Source organism: Oncorhynchus mykiss, chromosome 25 (genome assembly GCF_057628025.1).
Source record: "Oncorhynchus mykiss isolate SJ-2025 chromosome 25, ASM5762802v1, whole genome shotgun sequence".
NCBI classification, from domain to species: domain Eukaryota; kingdom Metazoa; phylum Chordata; class Actinopteri; order Salmoniformes; family Salmonidae; genus Oncorhynchus; species Oncorhynchus mykiss.
The window spans coordinates 82,935,001-82,958,446 of record NC_143046.1 but is presented as its reverse complement, the minus strand read 5'-3'; the positions used below and the strand labels follow the sequence as shown (position 1 = coordinate 82,958,446).

The 23,446-nt window shown below is 43.1% G+C and overlaps 1 protein-coding gene across 2 annotated transcripts in view; it reads left to right on the top strand.

Moving 5' to 3' along the window:
• LOC110504240 (metabotropic glutamate receptor 1-like) overlaps positions 1-23,446 on the top strand; it is a 39,196-nt gene that overhangs the window by 5,092 nt on the left and 10,658 nt on the right. For both annotated transcript variants that reach the window (XM_090221302.1, XM_090221301.1), the window contains exons 3-4: positions 7,378-7,627; positions 20,521-20,756. In XM_090221302.1, the coding sequence (XP_090077428.1) occupies positions 7,378-7,627; positions 20,521-20,756 (486 nt within the window). The remainder of the gene's footprint in view (positions 1-7,377; positions 7,628-20,520; positions 20,757-23,446) is intronic.

The following is a 23,446-nucleotide window of genomic DNA, read 5'->3' as shown; positions in this document are numbered from 1 at the left end:
TGAGACAAGGCAGAGTATAGCCCACAAAGATCTCCGCCACGGCACAACCCAAGGGGGGGCGCCAACCCAGACAGGAAGATCACGTCAGTGACTCAACCCAATCAAGTTATGCACCCCTTCTAGGGACAGCATGGAAGAGCACCAGTAAGCCAGTGACTCAGCCCTTGTAATAGTGTTAGAGGCAGAGAATCCCAGTGGAGAGAGGGGAACCGGCCAGGCAAAGACAGCAAGGGCGGTTCGTTGCTCCAGAGCCTTTCCGTTCACCTTCACACTCCTGGGCCAGACTACACGCAATCATATGACCCACTGAAGAGATGAGTCTTCAGTAAAGACTTAAAGGTTGAGACCGAGTCTGCGTCTCTCACATGGGTAGGCAGACCATTCCATAAAAATGGAGCTCTATATGAGAAAGCCCTGCCTCCAGCTGTTTGCTTAGAAATTCTAGGGACAATTAGGAGGCCTGCGTCTTGTGACCGTAGCGTTCGTGTAGGTATGTACGGCAGGACCAAATCGGAAAGATAGGTAGGAGCAAGCCGATGTAATGCTTTGTAGGTTAGCAGTAAAACCTTGAAATCAGCCCTTGCCTTATCAGGAAGCCAGTGTAGGGAGGCTAGCACTGGAGTAATATGATCACATTTTTGGGTTCTAGTCAGGATTCTAACAGCCGTATTTGGCACTAACTGAAGTTTATTTAGTGCTTTATCCGGGTAGCCGGAAAGTAGTGCATTGCAGAAGTCTAACCTAGAAGTAACAAAAGCATGGATTAATTTTTCTGCATCATTTTTGGACTGAAAGTTTCTGATTTTTGCAATGTTACTTAGATGGAAAAAAGCTGTCCTTGAAACAGTCTTGTTATGTTCGTCAAAAGTGAGATCAGGGTCCAGAGTAATGCCAAGGTCCTTCAGTTTTATTTGAGACGACTGTACAACCACCAAGATTAATTGTCAGATTCAACAGAAGATCTCTTTGTTTCTTGGGACCTAGAACAAGCATCTCTGGTTTGTCTGAGTTTAAAAGTAGAACGTTTGCAGCCATCCCCTTCCTTATGTCTGAAACACAGGCTTCTAGCAAGGGCAATTTTGGGGCTTCACCATGTTTCATTGAAATGTACAGCTGTGTGTCATCTTCATAGCAGTGAAAGTTAACATTATGTTTTCAAATGACATCCCCAAGAGGTAAAAATATATAGTGAAAACAATAGTGGTCCTAAAACGGAACCTTGAGGAACACTGAAATTTACAATTGATTTACAGTTGATACAGTTGATTTACAGTTGCTATTCACTATTCACTGCCGCAACCCGCTACTCAATTTTCACCACCCACAACTCACTATTCATTACCACAACTCACTGCTCATAATTAACTACCACAACCGACTACTCACTATTCACAACGACAACCCACTATTCACTACCACAACCCACTGCTCACTGTTCACAACCACAACCCACTACTCACTATTTGCTACCACAACCCACTACTCACTATTCACCACCACAACCACCTACGCACTATTCACAACCACAACCCACTACTCCATATTCACTACCACAACCCACTACTCCATATTCACTACCACAAACTACTACTCACTATTCACCACCACAAACCACTACGCGCTATTCACAACCACAACCCACTACTCCATATTCACTACCACAACCCACTCCTCCATATTCACTACCACAAACTACTACTCACTATTCACCACCACAAACCACTACGCGCTATTCACAACCACAACCCACTACTCCCTATTCACTACAACAACCAACTGGTCACTATTCACATTTTGCTACCACAACCCATTACTCACTACTCACTATTCACTACCACAACCCACTGCTCACTATTCATTACCACAACCCACTGCATACCATTTAACTACCACAACCCACTGCTCACTATTCACTACCTCAACCCACTACGCACTATTCACAACCACAACCCACTCCTCCCTATTCACTATCACAACCTGCTTTTCATTATTCACTACCACAACACTCTACTCACTAATCATAACCACAACCCACTACTCACTATTCGCTAAAACAACCCACTACTCACTATTGACTATTCACTACCACAACCCACTACTCACTATTCCCAATCACAACCCACGACTCACTATTCACTATTCACTACCACAACCCACTACTCACTATTCCCAATCACAGCCCACTGCTAACTATTCACTACCACAATCCACTGCTCACTATTCACTACAACAACCCACTATTCACTAGCCACTATTCACTACTCACATGTCACTACCCAAAACTCACTTTTCACTACCACAACCCCCTGCTCACTATTCAGTACCACAACCCACTGCTCACGATTCACTACCACAACCCACTACTCACGATTCACTACCACAACCCACAACTCACATTCACTACTACATCCCACTACTCACTATTCACTACCACAACCCATTGCACATTATTCACTACCACAACCCACTACTCACTATTCACTACCTTAACCAAATACGCATTATTCACAACCATAACCCACTATTCACTATTCACTACCACAACCCACTACTCACTATTCAATACAACAACCCACTGCTCACTATTCACTAGCACAACCCAGTACTCACTATTTTACTACCACAACCTACTACTCAATATTCACTACTCACTATTCCCTATTCAATACCCACTACTCACTATTCACTACCACAACCCACTACTCAATACTCACTACCCGCTATTCACTATTCACTACCGCAACCCGCCTCTCACTATTTACTATCACAACCCACTACTCACTTTTCACTACCCACTACTCCCTATTCACAATCCACTGCTCACTATTCACTACCACAACCCACTATTCACTACCCACTATTCACTTCTCACATTTCACTACCCAATACCCAAAACTCACTTTTCACTACCACAACTCCCAGCTCACTATTCAATACCACGTCCCACTGCTCACTATTCACTACCACAACCCACTGCACACTATTCACTACAACAACCCACAGGTCACTTTTCACTACCACATCCCACTATGCACTATTCACAACCACAACCCACAACTCCCTATTCACTATCACAACCTACTATTCACTATTCACCACCACAACCCACTACTCACCATTTATTATTCACCACCACAACCCACTACTCACTACTCACTACAACACCCCACTACTCACTATTCACTTCCACAACTTGCTATGCATTATTCACTACCATAATCCACTACTCACTATTCACAACCACAATCCACTACTCACTATTCACTATTCGCTACCACAACCCACTACTCACTACTTACTATCCACAATCACAACCCACTACTCACTATTCACTACTGCAAACTACTACCCACTATTCACTACTACAACCCACTGTTCACTATTCACTACCACAACCACAACCCACTACTCACCATTCACTATTTGCTACCACGTCCCACTGCTCACTATTCACTATTCACTACCACAACCCACATGTCACTTTTCACTACCACATCCCACTATGCACTATTCACAACCACAACCCACAACTCCCTATTCACTATCACAACCCACTACCCACTATTCACCACCACAACCCACTACTCACCATTCATTATTCACTACCACAACCCACTACTCACTACTCACTGTTCACTACAACACCCCACTACTCACTATTCACTTCCACAACCTGCTATGCATTATTCACTACCACAACCCACTACTCACTATTCACAACCACAACCCACTACTCACTATTCACTATTTGCTACCACAACCCACTACTCACTATTCACTACAACCCCCCACTACTCACTATTCACTTCCACAACCTGCTATTCATTATTCATTATTCACTACCACAACCCACTACTCACTATTCACTATTCGCTACCACAACCCACTACTCACTACTTACTATCCACAATCACAACCCACTACTCACTATTCACTACTGCAAACTACTACCCACTATTCACTACTACAACCCACTGTTCACTATTCACTACCACAACCACAACCCACTACTCACCATTCACTATTTGCTACCACGTCCCACTGCTCACTATTCACTATTCACTACCACAACCCACTACACACTATTCACTACCACAACCCACATGTCACTTTTCACTACCACATCCCACTATGCACTATTCACAACCACAACCCACAACTCCCTATTCACTATCACAACCCACTACCCACTATTCACCACCACAACCCACTACTCACCATTCATTATTCACTACCACAACCCACTACTCACTACTCACTGTTCACTACAACACCCCACTACTCACTATTCACTTCCACAACCTGCTATGCATTATTCACTACCACAACCCACTACTCACTATTCACAACCACAACCCACTACTCACTATTTGCTACCACAACCCACTACTCACTATTCACTACAACCCCCCACTACTCACTATTCACTTCCACAACCTGCTATTCATTATTCACTACCACAACCCACTACTCACTATTCACAACCACAACCCACTACTCACTACTTACTATTCACAACCACAATCCACTACTCACTATTCACTATTCACAACCACAACCCACTACTCACTATTCATTACCACAACCCACTACTCACTACTCACTATCCACAATCACAACCCACTGCTCACTACTCACTACCACAACCCGCTGTTCACTATTCACTACCACAACCCGCTATTCAAAATTCACTACAACAACCCACTACTCACTATTCACAACCACACCCCAGTACTCCATATTCACTATCTGTAAATGTTTTCCTCCTCTTCCTCTGAAGAGGTGTAGCAAGGATCGGACCAAGATGCGGCGTGGTAAGTGTCCATGGTTTTTAACACGAAAAACTCAACATGAACACAAAACAATAAACGTGAACAAAACCGAAACAGTACCGTGTGGCGAACAAACCCAGTACCGTGTGGCGAACAAACCCAGTACCGTGTGGCGAACAAACCCAGTACCGTGTGGCGAACAAACCCAGTACCGTGTGGCGAACAAACCCAGTACCGTGTGGCGAACAAACCCAGTACCGTGTGGCGAACAAACCCAGTACCGCGTGGCGAACAAACACAGACTGAGAGGTAGCTTAGGACTGAGAGGTAGCTCAGACTGGTTGACGGCTCTGGCAGCTCCTGGCTGGGTGACGGCTCTGGCAGCTCCTAGCTGGTTGACGGCTCTGGCAGCTCCTGGCTGGTTGACGACTCTGGCAGCTCCTGGCTGGCTGACGACTCTGGCAGCTCCTGGCTGGCTGACGACTCTGGCAGCTCCTGGCTGGCTGACGGTAGATATTTCACCAGACGTATAAACGTGAAGCATCCGGTTGGCGTTTCCTCTCACTACCAAATATGGTGATGAGAGGAAGCCTAGTGGCTAGCAGTGGGAGAAGATGGTGCGAGATGGATTTTGTCCGATGTTCAGCTAATTTTCTCATCAATTAAACATTTGATCTCCATACAGTTTTCTGTTTCCAAAACTAGAATATGTAACACACAGAGTGGACTGCGTTTTGTAGACTTTAGCCTTTGCCAAAGTTTCAAAAAGTTACGTTGTTTAGAAGGAGTTCAAGGGTGAATTGAGTTTTGCACACGCTGCACTTCACAGAGTAGGTGTTCCCTAATGGAAATGTGCAAATAAATGCTCAAATGCACCAACAGGATCTCACTAGCTCGTGCTTGGCTCTGCCAAACTCCTTGCTTGTTCTTCCAACTGGGATTCATTTACTCTCATTGGAAATGACATGCTGTGGTCTATCTTGGGTTAGTTAGACAAATCTTTGCTGGTCTGTAGATTATTATACATTAATTAAGATTCCAGTTCAAATCAAATCAAATTTATTTATATAGCCCTTCGTACATCAGCTGATATCTCAAAGTGCTGTACAGAAACCCAGCCTAAAACCCCAAACAGCAAGCAATGCAGGTGTAGAAGCACGGTGGCTAGGAAAAACTCCCTAGAAAAGGCCAAAACCTAGGAAGAAACCTAGAGAAGAACCAGGCTATGTGGGGTGGCCAGTCCTCTTCTGGCTGTGCCGGGTGGAGATTATAACAAAACATGGTCAAGATGTTCAAATGTTCATAAATGACCAGCATGGTCGAATAATAATAAGGCAGAATAGTTGAAACTGGAGCAGCAGCACAGTCAGGTGGACTGGGGACAGCAAGGAGTCATCATTTCAGGTATTCCTGGGGCATGGTCCTAGGGCTCAGGTCCTCCGAGAGAGAGAAAGAAAGAGAGAATTAGAGAGAGCATATGTGGGATGGCCAGTCCTCTTCTGGCTGTGCCGGGTGGAGATTATAACAGAACATGGCCAAGATGTTCAAATGTTCATAAATGACCAGCATGGTCGAATAATAATAAGGCAGAACAGTTGAAACTGGAGCAGCAGCACAGCCAGGTGGACTGGGGACAGCAAGGAGTCATCATGTCAGGTAGTCCTGGGGCATGGTCCTAGGGCTCAGGTCCTCCGAGAGAGAGAAAGAGAGAAGGAGAGAATTAGAGAACGCACACTTAGATTCACACAGGACACCGAATAGGACAGGAGAAGTACTCCAGATATAACAAACTGACCCTAGCCCCCCGACACATAAACTACTGCAGCATAAATACTGGAGGCTGAGACAGGAGGGGTCAGGAGACACTGTGGCCCATTCCGAGGACACCCCCGGACAGGGCCAAACAGGAAGGATATAACCCCACCCACTTTCCACAGTTCCAGGTGATGAGATGTCTGAATGACATCAGGGTCATAACTGCCTGCCTGATGTGCATATGAACGTTCCTCATAGTCACAGTGTGCATCCTATTGCAGAATATTCCCTACATAGTGCACTACTTTTGACCAGAGCCCTATGGGCCCTGGTCAAAACAGTGCACTATCCCTATGGGCCCGGGTCAAAAGTAGTGCACTTTAAAGGGAATAGGGTGCCATTTGGGATGCAGGAAACAGACCTCTGATCTTTCTGCAGTGAGGGAGACTTGGTGATGAACTGATTAAAACTCAATTACGTTTCTGTTCTGGTGCACCTTCGTTATTTGTCAGACCGATGAGCAGAATGATTAGTATTCTTTATTATTATTATTATTATTATTAAATACAGTGAGATACAGTGACATGGCACTTCCGTCTCTGAAATAGAGTGATAACAAGCAGACTGAAAGGTTGAAATGCAGCCAGCCACTAGATATGGGTTGCAGTGCTGTTGCGTTTGGCTTGTTGGCAAAAATGACAGGTAAAGTTATAATACAAAGTGTCTTAAACTTCTTCGGAATGTAGAATTTTGAGTCAACCTTTTAAATACTATTGTATTTTAAAATGTGTTCAACTTTAAAACCATGATATAATTGTGTTTTGCTTGTTAATGCTGATTATTTCCCCAGGTAACTATGGAGAGAGTGGTATGGAAGCCTTTAAGGATCTGGCCTCTCAGGAGGGGCTGTGTATCGCCCATTCAGACAAGATCTACAGCAATGCAGGGGAGAAGCACTTTGACAGGCTGCTGAGGAAGCTGAGAGAACGTCTGCCCAAGGCCCGGGTGGTCGTCTGCTTCTGTGAGGGCATGACGGTCCGTGGGCTCCTCATGGCTATGAGACGACTTGGAGTGGCAGGGGAGTTCCTTCTCATCGGCAGGTAAACTGTTGGTCCCCACAGAACATTGATCATTGTACATAATCGTTATTAGTCTCAGGAATGGGTTAAATGGAATATTTTCAAAGTTTCAAAGTAGGAGTGTTGATCTAGGATACATTTTGGGGGACGGGGGGGGACGCTTGATACATTAGGCCCCAGAATTACATACAGTGCATTGGGAAAGTATTCAGACTCCTTGACTTTTTTACAGCCTTATTCTAAAATACATTAAACCGTTTTTCCCCTCATCAATGTACACATAATACCCCATAATGACAATGCAAAAAAAATATTTTAGAAATGTTTGCACATTTATTACAAATAAAAATGGAAATATCACATTTACATAAGTATTCAGACCCTTTACTCAGTACTTTGTTGAAGCATCTTTGGCAACAATTACAGCCTCGAGTCTTCTTGGGTATGACGCCACAAGTTTGGCACACTTGTATTTGTGGAGTTTCTTCCATTCTTCTCTGCAGATCCTCTCAGACTCTTTGAGGTTGGATGGGGAGCGTCACTGCACAGCTATTATCAGGTCTCTCCAAAGATGTTCCATCGGATTCAAGTCCGGGCTCTGGCTGGACCACTCAAGGACATCCAGCAACTTGGCAGTGTGCTTAGGGTTGTTGTCCTGTTGGACTGTGAACCTTTGTCCCAGTCTGAGGTCCTGAGCGCTCTGGAGGAGGTTTTCATCAAGGATCTCTCTGTACTTTGCTTCGTTGATCTTTCCCTCAATCGTGACACTTGGCATTCAGGCCAAAGAGTTCAACCTTTGTTTCATCAGACCAGAGAATCTTGTTTCTTAAGGTCTGAGAGTCATTTAGGTGTTTTTTGGCAAACTGCAAGCAGGCTCTCATGTGCCTTTTACTGAGGAGTGGCTTCTGTCTGGCCCGTCTGTGCTGGAGAGATGTTTGTCCTTCTGGAAGGTTCTTCCATCTACACAGAGGAACTCTGGAGATCTGTCAAAGTGACCATCGGGTTCTTGGTCACCTCCCTGAACAAGGCCCTTCTCCCCTGATTGCTCAGTTTGTCCAGGTGGCCAGCTCTAGGAAGAGTCTTGGTGGTTCCAAACTTCTTCCATTTAAGAATGACAGAGGCCACTGTGGACCTTCAATGCTGCAGAACATTTTTAGGACTCTTCCCCAGATCTGTGCCTCGACACAATCTTGTCTCAGTGTTCTACAGACAATTCCTTCAACCTCATGGCTTGGTTTTTGCTCTGACATGTGCTGTCAACTGTGGGTGTGTGCCTTTCCAAATCATGTACAATCAATTACATTTACCACAGGTGGACTCCAATCAAGTTGTAGAGACATCTGAAGGAGGATCAATGGAAACAGGATGCACCTCAGCTCAATTTCGAGTCTCATAGCAAAGGGTCTGAATACTTATGTAAATCAAGTATTTCTGTTTTATATATTTATTACTTTGCGAACATTCTAAAAACTTGTTTTCGATTTGTCATTATGGGGTATTGTGTGTAGATTGATGAGAATTTTTTAGTTATTTAATCCATTTCATAATAAGGCTGTAACGTAACAAAATGTGGAAAAAGTCAAGGGGTCTGAATACTTTCCGAATGCACTGTATTTGCTGTTCTTACCTTACTCCATTTTGTGGAGTGATTGACCTCATTTTCATCATATGGAAACACAAAATTATTATCATGACTCTTGAGGATTGTTCAAAATAATATGTTGCTGTTTGTATCTTTGATATTTCAGACTAAGGCCCCCATGGTTTACTCAGAGTTTATACTGGAACACAATAATAATTATTATTATTCTAGCAGTAGTGGAGTTCCTTCTGAAAGAAGAAAGAAGCTTTGATTCACACTCACACCCCTGAATAATGCATGGTTAGACAGTGAGTCTCTCTCTCTCTCTCTCTTCCTCTCTCCCTCGCTCTCTCTCTCTCCCTCGCTCTCCCTCTCTGTCTCTCTCTCTCTCCCTCGCCGTCTCTCTCTCTCTCCCTCGCTCTCTCCGTCTCTCTCTCTCTCTTTCTTTCACCCTCTCTCTCTCTCTCTCTCTCTCTCCGTCTCTCCCTCTCTCTCTCTCGCTCTCTCTCTCTCCGTCTCTCTCTCTCTCACACTCGCTCTCTCTCACTCGCTCTCTCTCTCTCTCTCTCACTCGCTCTCTCTCTCTCCGTCTCTTTCTCTCTCTCCCTCTCCCTCTCGCTCTCTCTCTCCGTCTCTTTCTCTCTCTCCCTCTCTCTCTCTCTTTCTTTCTCCCTCTCTGTCTCTCTCTCTCTCCGTCTCTCTCTCTCTCTCTCTCTCTCTCTCTCTCTCCTGTCAGGTCACAGGCAAACTGGGGAGGCTTGGGTAATATGGGACAGCTCCCTCACCCCCTGTCAGATCACAGACTCAGTGGGAGACTGGGGTAATGTGGGGTAGCATCTCCAGCACAGAGCCCAGTGGTGAGGACTACTGAGCATCAAAGCACATCAGCTGGAAGACATTCCCTCACTGTAGTTCGACTGTATCTATCCATTGAGGATGGAGCTAGCTAGCATGAATACCTGACAGGAGTAGTGAAGCTCAAGCTAACAGCTCAAACTGCCCTGAAATAGCCTGGTCTCAGATGTTCTTACAGGTAGTCGTTTCCTTTCACAAGATAGCAATACAGTTGGACCATTCAGGCTAACCCTGGAAAACGGTTTGGACAGTTCCTCATCAAAAGACAGAAATACAAACAAAGTAAGTCGTATAAATCAGATATAAAAATCTCTGTAGTTGAGTTATGCAGCTTGTGACGTCTCTGTGAAGGATGAATAGGACATGGAATTGGTGTGGCTGTTTCTTTCTGGGTCAAGGAGACTTGCAACTGAAAAAAGATTGTTTTGCAGAGCAGTGCAGTAAGTGGTTGGTGGTGACCATCCATCCATCCTGGGCTGTGTGGAAGATTGGGTCCATCTAGATCAGTGGTATTCTGGGGACCTCATTTGTTTTCCGAAGAATAACTCACGACCCCAGTGGCAGATTTAGGCATAGGTGACATGGGCAGCAGCCGGGGACGGCATGGGCGGCCGCACCCAAAAATTAAATAAAAATATTCCGAATGGTGACATTTGCGCGACCGGTTTTCTATCGCTCATTTGCACGTGGCGTCAATGATATCATGTCACCGTGTGGGACTGTGGGTCAATTAACCTTGTTGGAGTCGGCGCCATGATTCCAGTCTGTGAGTTAGGCAGGCTACTGCCTGGGAAGGTCTCCCACTCAGAAGTACGAGACGGGGAGGGGGCTGGGGTAGGTTGACTGGAAGCCCGAGGTAGGGGGAGCGGGGGAATCTATCAAATAGCGCACCTCAAATTTTGTACAGTACTAATGCAATTAGTTGTGCAATTTAGTTTGTGTGTTTCCTGTTTGAAGTGCAGTAGTGTAATAATCAGGTTCGCTTCTTTATAAGTGTGTTATTCTATGTGTGTATTTGTGTGATGTCGGATGTGTGCAATTTAGTTTGATTTGTGTGTTTTTTGTTATTAATAGGGTAATAGTGTAATAATTAAATTATCTTTTTTTATTTGAATTTATATGCTACAATTTGTTTCTATTGGTCTTTGTTACTTCTTTTTGATATTTATGAGTCTTATGTTTGTATATGTTTTTATATTTATATAGTTTTAAATGTTATGATTATTTATTTGTGTTGTTCCATATGTCTGAATAAAAATTAGTTAGTACAGAATGGTGGGGTTTTGTTGCCTTACAACCTGGAATTTAAATAGATTTTGGGGGGTTTGTGTCATTTAATTTACACAACATGCATACCACTTTGAGGATGCAAAATAAAAAAAAATGTGAGACAAACAAGAAATAAGACAAAAAAACTGAAAACTTGACCATGCATAACTATTCACCCCACCAAACTCAATACTTTGTAGAGCCATCTTTTGCAGCTATTACAGCTGCAAGTATCTTGGGGTATGTCTCTATAAGCTTGGCACATCTAGCCACTGGGATTTTTGCCCATTCTTCAAGGCAAAACTGCTCCAGCTCCTTCAAGTTGGACGGGTTCCTGCTGGTGTACAGCATTATTTAAGTCATACCACAGATTCTCAATTGGAATGAGGTCTGGGCTTTGACTAGGCCATTCCAAGACATTTAAATGTTTCCCCTTAAACCATTCGAGTGCAGTATGCTTAGGGTCATTGTCCTGCTGGAAGGTGAACCTCTGTCCCAGTCTCAAATCTGTGGAAGACTGAAACAGGTTTCCCTTAAGAATTTCCCTGTATTTAGTGCCATCCATCATTCCTTTCAATTCTGCCCAGTTTCCCAGTCCCTGCCGATGATGAGAGGTGTTGGGTTTGTGCCAGACATAGCGTTTTTCTTGATGGCCAAAAAGCTACATTTTAGTCTCATCTGACCAGAGTACCTTCTTCCATTTGTTTGGGGAGTCTGACACATGCCTTTTGGCAAACACCAAAAGTGTTTTTCTCTTTGTTGCCTCTCTGATTAATGCCCTCCTTGCCTGGTTCGTGAGTTTAGGTGGGCAGCCCTCTCTTGGCAGGTTTGTTGTGGTGCCATTTTCTTTCAATGTTTTAATACTGGATTTAATGGTGCTCCGTGGGATGTTCAAAGTTTTGGATATTTTTTTATAACCCAACCCTGATCTGTACTTCTACACAACTTTGTCCCTTACCTGTTTGGAGAGCTCCTTGGTCTTCATGGTGCCACTTGCTTGGTGGTGCCCCTTGTTTAGTGGTGTTGCAGACTCTGGGGCCTTTCAGAACCTGTGTATATATACTGAGATCATGTGACAGATCATATGACACTTAGATTGCACACAGGTGGACTTTATTTAATTAATTATGTGACTGAAGGTAATTGGTTGCACCAGATCTTATTTAGGGGCTTCATATCAAAGGGGGTGAATACATATGCACACACCACATTTTCGTTTTTTTTTTGTATAATTCTTTGAAATATGTGATTTTATTTAATTTCACTTCACCAATTTGGATTATTTTGTGTATGTCCATTACATGAAATTCAAATAAAAATCCATTTAAATTACAGGTTGTAATGCAACAAAATATGAAAAACGCCAAGGGGGTGAATACTTCCGCAAGGCATTGTACAAGCTAGACGCACGACCCCACCCCACACCATGCTGCACGACCCCACCCCACACCACGCTGCACGACCCCCCCCCACACCACGCTGCACGACCCCCCCCACACCACGCTGCACGACCCCCCCCCCACACCACGCTGCACGACCCCCCCCCACACCACGCTGCACGACCCCACCCCACACCACGCTGCACGACCCCACCCCACACCACGCTGCACGACCCCACCCCACACCACGCTGCACGACCCCACCCCACACCACGCTGCACGACCCCCCCCACACCACGCTGTACGACCCCCCCCCACACCACGCTGCACGACCCCACCCCACACCACGCTGCACGACCCCACCCCACACCACGCTGCACGACCCCACCCCACACCACGCTGCACGACTCCACCCCACACCACACTGCACGACCCCACCCCACACCACGCTGCACGACCCCCCCCCACACCACGCTGCACGACCCCCCCCACACCACGCTGCACGACCCCCCCCCCACACCACGCTGCACGACCCCCCCCACACCACGCTGCACGACCCCACCCCACACCACGCTGCACGACCCCACCCCACACCACGCTGCACGACCCCACCCCACACCACGCTGCACGACCCCACCCCACACCACGCTGCACGACCCCACCCCACACCACGCTGCACGACCCCACCCCACACCACGCTGCACGACCCCCCCCACACCACGCTGTACGACCCCCCCCACACCACGCTGCACGACCCCACCCCACACCACGCTGCACGACCCCACCCCACACCACGCTGCACGACCCCACCCCACACCACGCTGCACGACCCCACCCCACACCAAATCTAATGACACAACTTTAAAATGTAAATTTGTACATTAACAAATAACCTTGAATTCCTTGCATTAAAATCTTTTATCAAAATGAAAAGCATTGAATACATTTAGTCAAATAAAAGTGTCAACCCCTACTGCAGTTACCTGGGATTGTGACCCGACTTTGAATTACACAGATCTAGATGATTGAGGAGGCTGGTGATGACCATCCCTTCTTTCTGGGTCAAGGAGACTTGCAACTGAAAAAAGATTGTTTTGCAGAGCAGTGCAGTAAGCTGTGTGGAGAATGAGAGGAAAGGCGTGTTGTCATTCATGCAGTGGATATGCCACTTACTGTTGCAGAGGCTTTTATCCAAAGTACAGTACAGTGCAGTGCAGTACAGTAGAGTAGAGTACAGTACAGTACAATACAGTACAGTACAGTAGAGTACAGTACAGTAGAGTAGTGTACAGTACAGTAGAGTAGAGTACAGTACAGTACAGTAGTGTACAGTACAGTAGAGTACAGTACAATACAGTACAGCAGAGTAGAGTACAGTAGAGTACAGTACAATACAGTACAGTAGAGTAGTGTACAGTACAGTAGAGTAGAGTACAGTACAATACAGTACAGTACAGCAGAGTAGAGTACAGTACAGTACAGTAGAGTACAGTACAGTAGAGTAGTGTACAGTACAGTAGAGTAGTGTACAGTACAGTAGAGTAGAGTACAGTACAATACAGTACAGTACAGTACAGTAGAGTACAGTACAGTAGAGTAGTGTACAGTACAGTAGAGTAGAGTAGAGTACAGTAGAGTAGAGTACAGTACAATACAGTACAGTACAGCAGAGTAGAGTACAGTACAGTACAGTACAGTAGAGTACAGTACAGTAGAGTAGTGTACAGTACAGTAGAGTAGAGTACAGTACAATACAGTACAGTACAGCAGAGTAGAGTACAGTACAGTACAGTAGAGTACAGTACAGTAGAGTAGTGTACAGTACAGTAGAGTAGTGTACAGTACAGTAGAGTAGAGTACAGTACAATACAGTACAGTACAGTACAGTAGAGTACAGTACAGTAGAGTAGTGTACAGTACAGTAGAGTAGAGTACAGTACAGTAGAGTAGTGTACAGTACAGTACAGTAGAGTAGAGTACAGTACAGTAGAGTAGTGTACAGTACAGTAGAGTAGTGTACAGTACAGTAGAGTAGAGTACAGTACAATACAGTACAGTACAGCAGAGTAGAGTACAGTACAGTACAGTAGAGTACAGTACAGTAGAGTAGTGTACAGTACAGTAGAGTAGTGTACAGTACAGTAGAGTAGAGTACAGTACAATACAGTACAGTACAGTACAGTAGAGTACAGTACAGTAGAGTAGTGTACAGTACAGTAGAGTAGAGTACAGTACAGTACAGTAGTGTACAGTACAGTAGAGTACAGTACAATACAGTACAGCAGAGTAGAGTACAGTAGAGTACAGTACATTTAAGTAGAGTCGAGTACAGTGTAGTAGAGTGCAGTAGAGTACAGCAGAGTAGAGTACAGTAGAGTACAGTAGAGTACAGCACAGAACAGTAGAGTACAGTACAGTCGAGTATAGGATAGTATAGTACAGTATAGTAGAGTACAATACAGTACAGTAGAGTAAAGCACTGTACAGTTGAGTAGAGCACAGTACAGTTGAGTAGAGTGCAGTTGAGTAGAGTACAGTACAGTACAGTCGAGTGGAGTACAGTATAGTAGAGTACATCACAGTAGAGTACTTTACAGTAGAGTTCAGTAGAGTACAGTACAGTATATTAGAGCAGATTAGAGTAAATTACAGTAGAGTAGAGTAATGTACAGGACAATACTGTGGAGTAAAGTACAGTACAATAGAGTACACTAGAGTGCATTAGAGTACAGTAGAGTATAGTACAATAGATTACAGTAGAGTAGAGTACAGTCGAGTAGAGTACAGTCGAGTAGAGTACAGTAGAGAATAGTATAGTATAGTACAGTACAGTGCAGTACAGTAGAGTAGTGTACAGTACAGTAGAGTAGAGTACAGTACAATACAGTACAGTACAGCAGAGTAGAGTACAGTACAGTACAGTAGAGTACAGTACAGTAGAGTAGTGTACAGTACAGTAGAGTAGTGTACAGTACAGTAGAGTAGAGTACAGTACAATACAGTACAGTACAGTACAGTAGAGTACAGTACAGTAGAGTAGTGTACAGTACAGTAGAGTAGAGTAGAGTAGAGTACAGTAGAGTAGAGTACAGTACAATACAGTACAGTACAGCAGAGTAGAGTACAGTACAGTACAGTACAGTAGAGTACAGTACAGTAGAGTAGTGTACAGTACAGTAGAGTAGAGTACAGTACAATACAGTACAGTACAGCAGAGTAGAGTACAGTACAGTACAGTAGAGTACAGTACAGTAGAGTAGTGTACAGTACAGTAGAGTAGTGTACAGTACAGTAGAGTAGAGTACAGTACAATACAGTACAGTACAGTACAGTAGAGTACAGTACAGTAGAGTAGTGTACAGTACAGTAGAGTAGAGTACAGTACAGTAGAGTAGTGTACAGTACAGTACAGTAGAGTAGAGTACAGTACAGTAGAGTAGTGTACAGTACAGTAGAGTAGTGTACAGTACAGTAGAGTAGAGTACAGTACAATACAGTACAGTACAGCAGAGTAGAGTACAGTACAGTACAGTAGAGTACAGTACAGTAGAGTAGTGTACAGTACAGTAGAGTAGTGTACAGTACAGTAGAGTAGAGTACAGTACAATACAGTACAGTACAGTACAGTAGAGTACAGTACAGTAGAGTAGTGTACAGTACAGTAGAGTAGAGTACAGTACAGTACAGTAGTGTACAGTACAGTAGAGTACAGTACAATACAGTACAGCAGAGTAGAGTACAGTAGAGTACAGTACATTTAAGTAGAGTCGAGTACAGTGTAGTAGAGTGCAGTAGAGTACAGCAGAGTAGAGTACAGTAGAGTACAGTAGAGTACAGCACAGAACAGTAGAGTACAGTACAGTCGAGTATAGGATAGTATAGTACAGTATAGTAGAGTACAATACAGTACAGTAGAGTAAAGCACTGTACAGTTGAGTAGAGCACAGTACAGTTGAGTAGAGTGCAGTTGAGTAGAGTACAGTACAGTACAGTCGAGTGGAGTACAGTATAGTAGAGTACATCACAGTAGAGTACTTTACAGTAGAGTTCAGTAGAGTACAGTACAGTATATTAGAGCAGATTAGAGTAAATTACAGTAGAGTAGAGTAATGTACAGGACAATACTGTGGAGTAAAGTACAGTACAATAGAGTACACTAGAGTGCATTAGAGTACAGTAGAGTATAGTACAATAGATTACAGTAGAGTAGAGTACAGTCGAGTAGAGTACAGTCGAGTAGAGTACAGTAGAGAATAGTATAGTATAGTACAGTACAGTGCAGTAGAGTAGAGTACAGTACAGTACAGTACAGTACAGTGCAGTAGAGTAGGGTAGAGTAAAGTAGAGTAGAGTAGAGTGCAGTAGAGTACAGTACAGTAGAGTACAGTGCAGTAGAGTAGGGTAGAGTAAAGTAAAGTAGAGTAGAGTGCAGTAGAGCACAGTACAGTAGAGTACAGTATAGTAGTGTACAGTACAGTACAGTAGAGTAGAGTACTCTGGAGCAGGTATTCCCAAACTGGGGTATCCTCAAAGCCGCAGGGCTACATCAAATAATAATTAATATGATTCACATTTAAATAACAACACAATGTCAAATACTGGTAGCCTAGTCAAATAATGAACATTCAATCACATTAACTGTTCCTCTCTCGCAGAAATTCCACTAACGGTCCGTATGTAGCCAAACGTAGCTGCTGCTCATGTTGGTATCTGTACTGATGGCGCAAAACCTATGACAGGGAGCAAGGCCCCTAAACTCTTGTGTATTTTCTGCACTATGCAACGATATTGGCAGCGACCATGTAACGCTTTTACAACATACAGCTGGTTATCAAGGGGCAAAGTATTGACAAAAAAAAATGTTTAATTGAGAGACGAGCTTAAAGTTTTCTTTACTGACCGTAATTTTCACTTGTCTGACAGCTTACATGATGACGAATTTCTAACACGACTGGCCTACCTGGGTGATATTTTTTCTCACCTGAATGACCTGAATCTAGGATTACAGGGACGCTCCGCAACTATATTCAATGTGCGGATAAAATTGAGGCTATGGGTAGGGTAGCCTAGTGGTTAGAGTGGTGGACTAATGACCAGAAGGTTGCAAGTTCAAACCCCTGAGCTGACAAGGTACAATTCTGTTGTTCTGCCCCTTAACAGTTAACCCACTGTTCCTAGGCAGTCATTGAAAGTAAGATTTTTTTTCTTAACTGACTTGCCTAGTTAAATAAATAAATAAAAATAAGTTGGAGCTCTTCTCTGTCTGCATTAACAAGGACAACACACAGGTCTTTCCATCATTGTATGATTTTTGTGTGTGCAAATGAACTCAAGCTTACAGACAATGTCAAATGTGATATAGTGAAGCTCCTGAGTGAGTTGGGTGCGCAATTACACAGGTACTTTCCTGAAACGGATGAGACAAACAACTGGATTCATTATCCCTTTCATGCCCTGCCTCCAGTCCACTTACCGATATCTGAACAGGAGAGCCTCATCGGAATTGCAACAAGCTGTTCTGTGAAAATTGAATTGCCATATTTCTGGATTGAGCCGAGCTCAGTGTATCCTGCCTTGGCAAATTGCGCTGTTAAGACACTGATGCCCTTTGCAACCATGTACCTATGTGAGAGTGGACTCTCGGCCCTCACTGGCATGAAAACTAAATACAGACACAGGCTGTGTGTGGAAAATGATTTAAGACTGAGACTCTCTCCAATACAACCCAACATTGCAGTTATGTCACACCCTTCTCATTAACCTGTGGTGAGTTATTCACAGTTTTCGATTAACAAATGAGGTTCTATATGTAAGATGGTTAAATAAAGAGCTAAATGATTGATTAGTATTATTATTTGTGCCCTTGTCCTATAATAGCTCTTTGTCACTTCCCACTTGCCAGTTGTGACAACAACTCACACTGATTCTTATGTTTAATAAATGTATTGCACAGTGTACTGTGTGTGTGGCAGGTTTACAATGATGGCAAAAAAACAACATTTGAGAGTGCGCTGCCCCTGGTGCTAGAGGGGGTACGCAGCTGGAGGTTGAATGTTTGAATGTTACGGGACTACAAAAAGTTTGGGAACCACTGCTCTAGAGTATAATAGATTACAGTACAGTAGAGTGCAGTAGATTAGAGTACAATACAGTAGAGTAGAGTGTAGAGTAGAGTACAGTACAGTATAGTAGAATACATTAGAGTAGAATACAATACAGTATAGTAGAGTACAGTACAGTTGAGTAGAGTACAGTACAGTACAATAGAGTACAGTACAGTAGAGTAGATTAAAGTACAGTACAATAGAGTACAGGAGAGTAGCGTACAATACAGTACAGTACTGTAGAGTACTGTAGAGTACAGTACAGTACAGTACTGTAGAGTACTGTAGAGTAGAGTATAGTAAAGTACAGTAGAGTAGACTAAAGTAGAGCACAGTACAGTAGCGGAGAGTAGAGTAGAGTAAATTAGAGTAGACTACAGTAGAGCACAGTAGAGTATAGAAGAGTACAGTAGAGTAGAGTATCCATTTTTTGCACACTACATGTGTGTGTGGTCCCTCTAGGAGACAAGGAACCAGGGCTTTTTCCTTGAATGCTGACATTACATTTGTCATTGTCTTTGATTTGGGTATATAGGGTTCCTTCCATCTATGTAAAGGTTAGACAATACAACAATTCTGTGTCCCACATAAAAGTGATTTGGCCTCGTCGAGTGTGTTTTGTTCCTGCTATGGTTTGTGTGATGACTTCTATGTGCTGACGTCAGAGCAGCAAGTTCTTGGCACATAGTGTGTGTGTAGTGCTGTGAAACAGATGGCTATATGCTGGTGATGTTGCCATGCTGGAGAAGGGAGGAGGACATTCATTCAATTGTTTCATTTTTGTATCATTAGCATATTCCCCTGGCAAGACTGCAAGGAGTGTCATTCGAAGTATAAACAGATGTGAGATCTTAATTTGATCACTCTTTGCTTGCTAAGAATTTAGGAAATGAAAACTTGAGTTTTTAAAAGGCTCCTAAAGTTTGTAATTTCCACTTTGAAATTTCAGACTTTATTTTCCCTAACAAAAATCTATCATACCCTACAACAATGTCCATTAGTTATAATCCACATAATAATTCACATTTCCTGCTGCTGCAGGATTATTTTACTGCTGTAGCAACTGGCTCAAATTAAGATCCTGCATCTGTATGATACTGATTCAGCTGTCCTGGCCCCTATAGTGATGGCTGGGCATAGTAAGGTGGTGGAAGTCTTTGAGCAAGAAGCTGTGATGATGTTACTGTGATGTTTTTGTGTCCTGGAGCGCACGCTCATCTCTCCTCCCTAAGCTATGACATGAGTGCACGCAACACAGAGACTATATTAATTAACTTTACTTCTGATACTCTCTGCAATATTCTTTGTTTGGGACACAGTTTTCCTAGACAGAGAATCTCATAGTTTATATTGGTCCTGTCTTGCTGACCACTTTTGAGGCCCTTGCCACTTGGCAAGCACTTTACTTGTCCCAGAAGGTAAGAGTAGTAACACCCAGACTTCAGTTCTCTTTCTCTTGCGGTTTTGTCACACCATAGCTTCAGCTTTTGTTGTGACGCTTGAAGATGCTGTCTTGTCACATCCCTCAGACTCTACGACGTCTGTCTCTTCGATGTAGGCAAACAAAAACCTTTTGTCTCAGTCCCTGACAGATTTATGTAAAACCGTTCCAAACTTATTTTTTAGGATGCCATTGAAACGCTCTAAAGGACCATCCATTTAAGGGTGGTAAAGAGTAGTCCTAACAGTGATGTTACTACAAAGCTACTGTGTCTCTCTCCACAGTGATGGCTGGGCAGACAGAGATGAGGTGGTTGAGGGCTATGAACAGGAGGCTGTGGGCGGGATCACTGTGAAGCTGCAGTCGGAGGAGGTGACGTCTTTTGATGATTACTTCCTGAAGCTCCGCCTCCACACCAACACCAGGAACCCGTGGTTCCCTGAGTTTTGGCAGCACAGGTTCCAGTGCCGCATCCCAGGGCACCCGCTGGAGAACATGAACTACATGAAAAACTGCTCAGGTAGATATGATAGAGTATAATAATGGTTTCTTCACAAGGGTTTGATGACTTACATTGTAAACTAACATGGTATACTTGATGTTGTCTCAACTAATAACTGCATTAAGATTTTTAGATTTGATATCATTTTGGTATTTTTGTTTCAAAAGTCTAGAAGCTTCATGAAACTCGAACGATATATATTTCTTCTATTATGAGTAGTTTAGGGTGAACGTTTCTGTGCATCTACTGGAGCCATACAATAATACTGTTTTTTTTTTTTTTTTTTCTGAAACATTCTCCTGGCCAACCAAAGATGATCTAGGTAAATGGAATTATCATGGCACATTTGATCTCACAATTATTATTTTTTTATAATCAAGATGAATTTGATTAGCTAAAGCTATATTGATCACTTGAAACAATGCTCAGAAAGCATGTTTTCAAAATGTTTTTGTTGTTGTCGCGCTCTTATATTCCTTTTGAGCTAGCTGTACGTTTACTTTTTTTTTAACCCAAGCTTGTCGAGTCGGGGACAATAGCTTAGCAAATCTAGTCATGAGTTCTATAGAAATGACTTCTTTTTGTTGACAAAAACAATGCATTGAAGGTAAACGTATATATACACGGCATGCAACAGTATAGATTTTTTTGTTGTTGAATATTTAGCATGGATTTACATTTCTCTTTTACATGTCCTGTTCCCTTGGTCAATCTGCTGTTGATATTTTTTTCTCCAATCTATATCCATCTTGTTTTGACAAGAAAGACTCCTCTTACACCTCATTTCACAAATCAAGCCCTACGTTTCTCTACTTCCTATGTATGAGAGGGATATTGATCATGTGTGATAATCAGAGACAGAGTTATAGTTTGCTGTTGAGTCACATCTATTGTTTCTTTGCATAGAGCTCCAAGATGGTGAGTGTGTATTTTATCTGAATGATCTCGTAAAGCACGTCACTCTGGCAATATACATAGAGGTCCACGGATATTGTGATTAATCAAGAGACAACTCTAGGATTTGTTTGATGGGAAGTTATTGCCCTTTGTGGTTTAGACAGTTTTTCCTAGGCTGCATGGAGACCAAATCAGAGTCATAGCAACCCTGAAATTCAACCCTACCAATGTATATCTGTTGACCTCTACTATATAAGGCTATTGGGGTGGTTTTATGCATTGCAGTGAGATCACAACAACTGGTTTTGAGATTGCTGTATAAAACATAGCCCAATAACATTTGAAAGCATTCGATGAGATGCCAGCTGGCTGGTCTGCCTTGTAGAACCACATGCTGCATGATCCTATATGGACCTCGGCCCAATACGTTAAGACACCGTGGTGTTAGAATGGACGCCAGTGTATACATACAGTACACACACTTAAGTAGTAGGTTTCATGACATTACAAGATTTATCAGTAGGATGAGATGAGGACAAAGAAAGATGTTAAGTTGTTCAGTTGGTAGAGCATGAGGCTTGTAACGCCAAGATATTAGGGTCGTTTCCCGGGACAACCCATACGTTAAATGTATGCATGCATGACCGTCAGTTGCTTTGGATAACAGCGTCTGTTAAATGGCATATATTGTAATTACTATTATCTTATATTAACCAAAACATGGTCAACAGCTGATATACTTAAAGAGTGAAATAGAAGTGATTATCTGTATGCATGTCTACTTTATCAAGAGTGAAAAGTTAGTGAAGTAAGTAAGGGTCAAACTCAAGGACTCATTCTAAGTCGGGCATCACCAGGTACACCTTGTCCGAATATAACTCTCACTCTGCCTGCCACTATCCACTACAACCCTATCCAATCTATCGTTGGTGTATTTGTTAGTACTTGTATCACTCAGTGAGCTGATTGATTTTTAAAAAAGAACACAAGCACGACTACAAACAAACACACCTGAAAACCGAGCAATCGCTGCATAACTGTTGGATTTACAAATTGAAATGAACACAATTGTTTATTTGATGCTTAATGTTGATCACTTTCTGTACCGGGGACTGTTATTAACATTGAGATATTGTAGCATAAGATCACCAACGGTATGTGCTACTTATACTGCTTCTAGCTTGCTTTAACGCTTGTTAATCCATTAGGGTGGCCCTGGACCTATTATATATTGTTCTATTCAAGTAGTATACCTTTCGTAAATCATCAAAATTTTACCCTGCAGTCTCCATCTTTTAACATATGGCATAATACGATGTAATTCACGAGCCCTGTATTTCTGGCAAACGAAGGATACAAATGGATCGAGGGAGGAAGGAATACATTAGAATAATAGATTTTCTTCCTCTGTCAATTAATCATAATATCCCCATTATTTCTACATAATGGGCGACTTCCAAATACAAAACTTTTGGTGGCTCCATGGTAACAGGAATGCTTTGATGCTATTATATAATGCCTGCCCTTTGATGCCCTAACCACAGAACAGCACAAAACAGAACAGAACAGAACAGCACAGAACAGAACAGAACAGAACAGCACAGAACAGCACAGCACAGAACAGAACAGCACAGAACAGAACAGCACAGAACAGCATAGAACAGCACAGTACAGAACAGAACAGCACAGAACAGAACAGAACAGCACAGAACAGCACAGAACAGCATGGAACAGCACAGCACAGCACAGAACAGAACAGCACAGCACAGCACAGCACAGAGCAGAACAGTACAGAACAGAACAGAACAGCA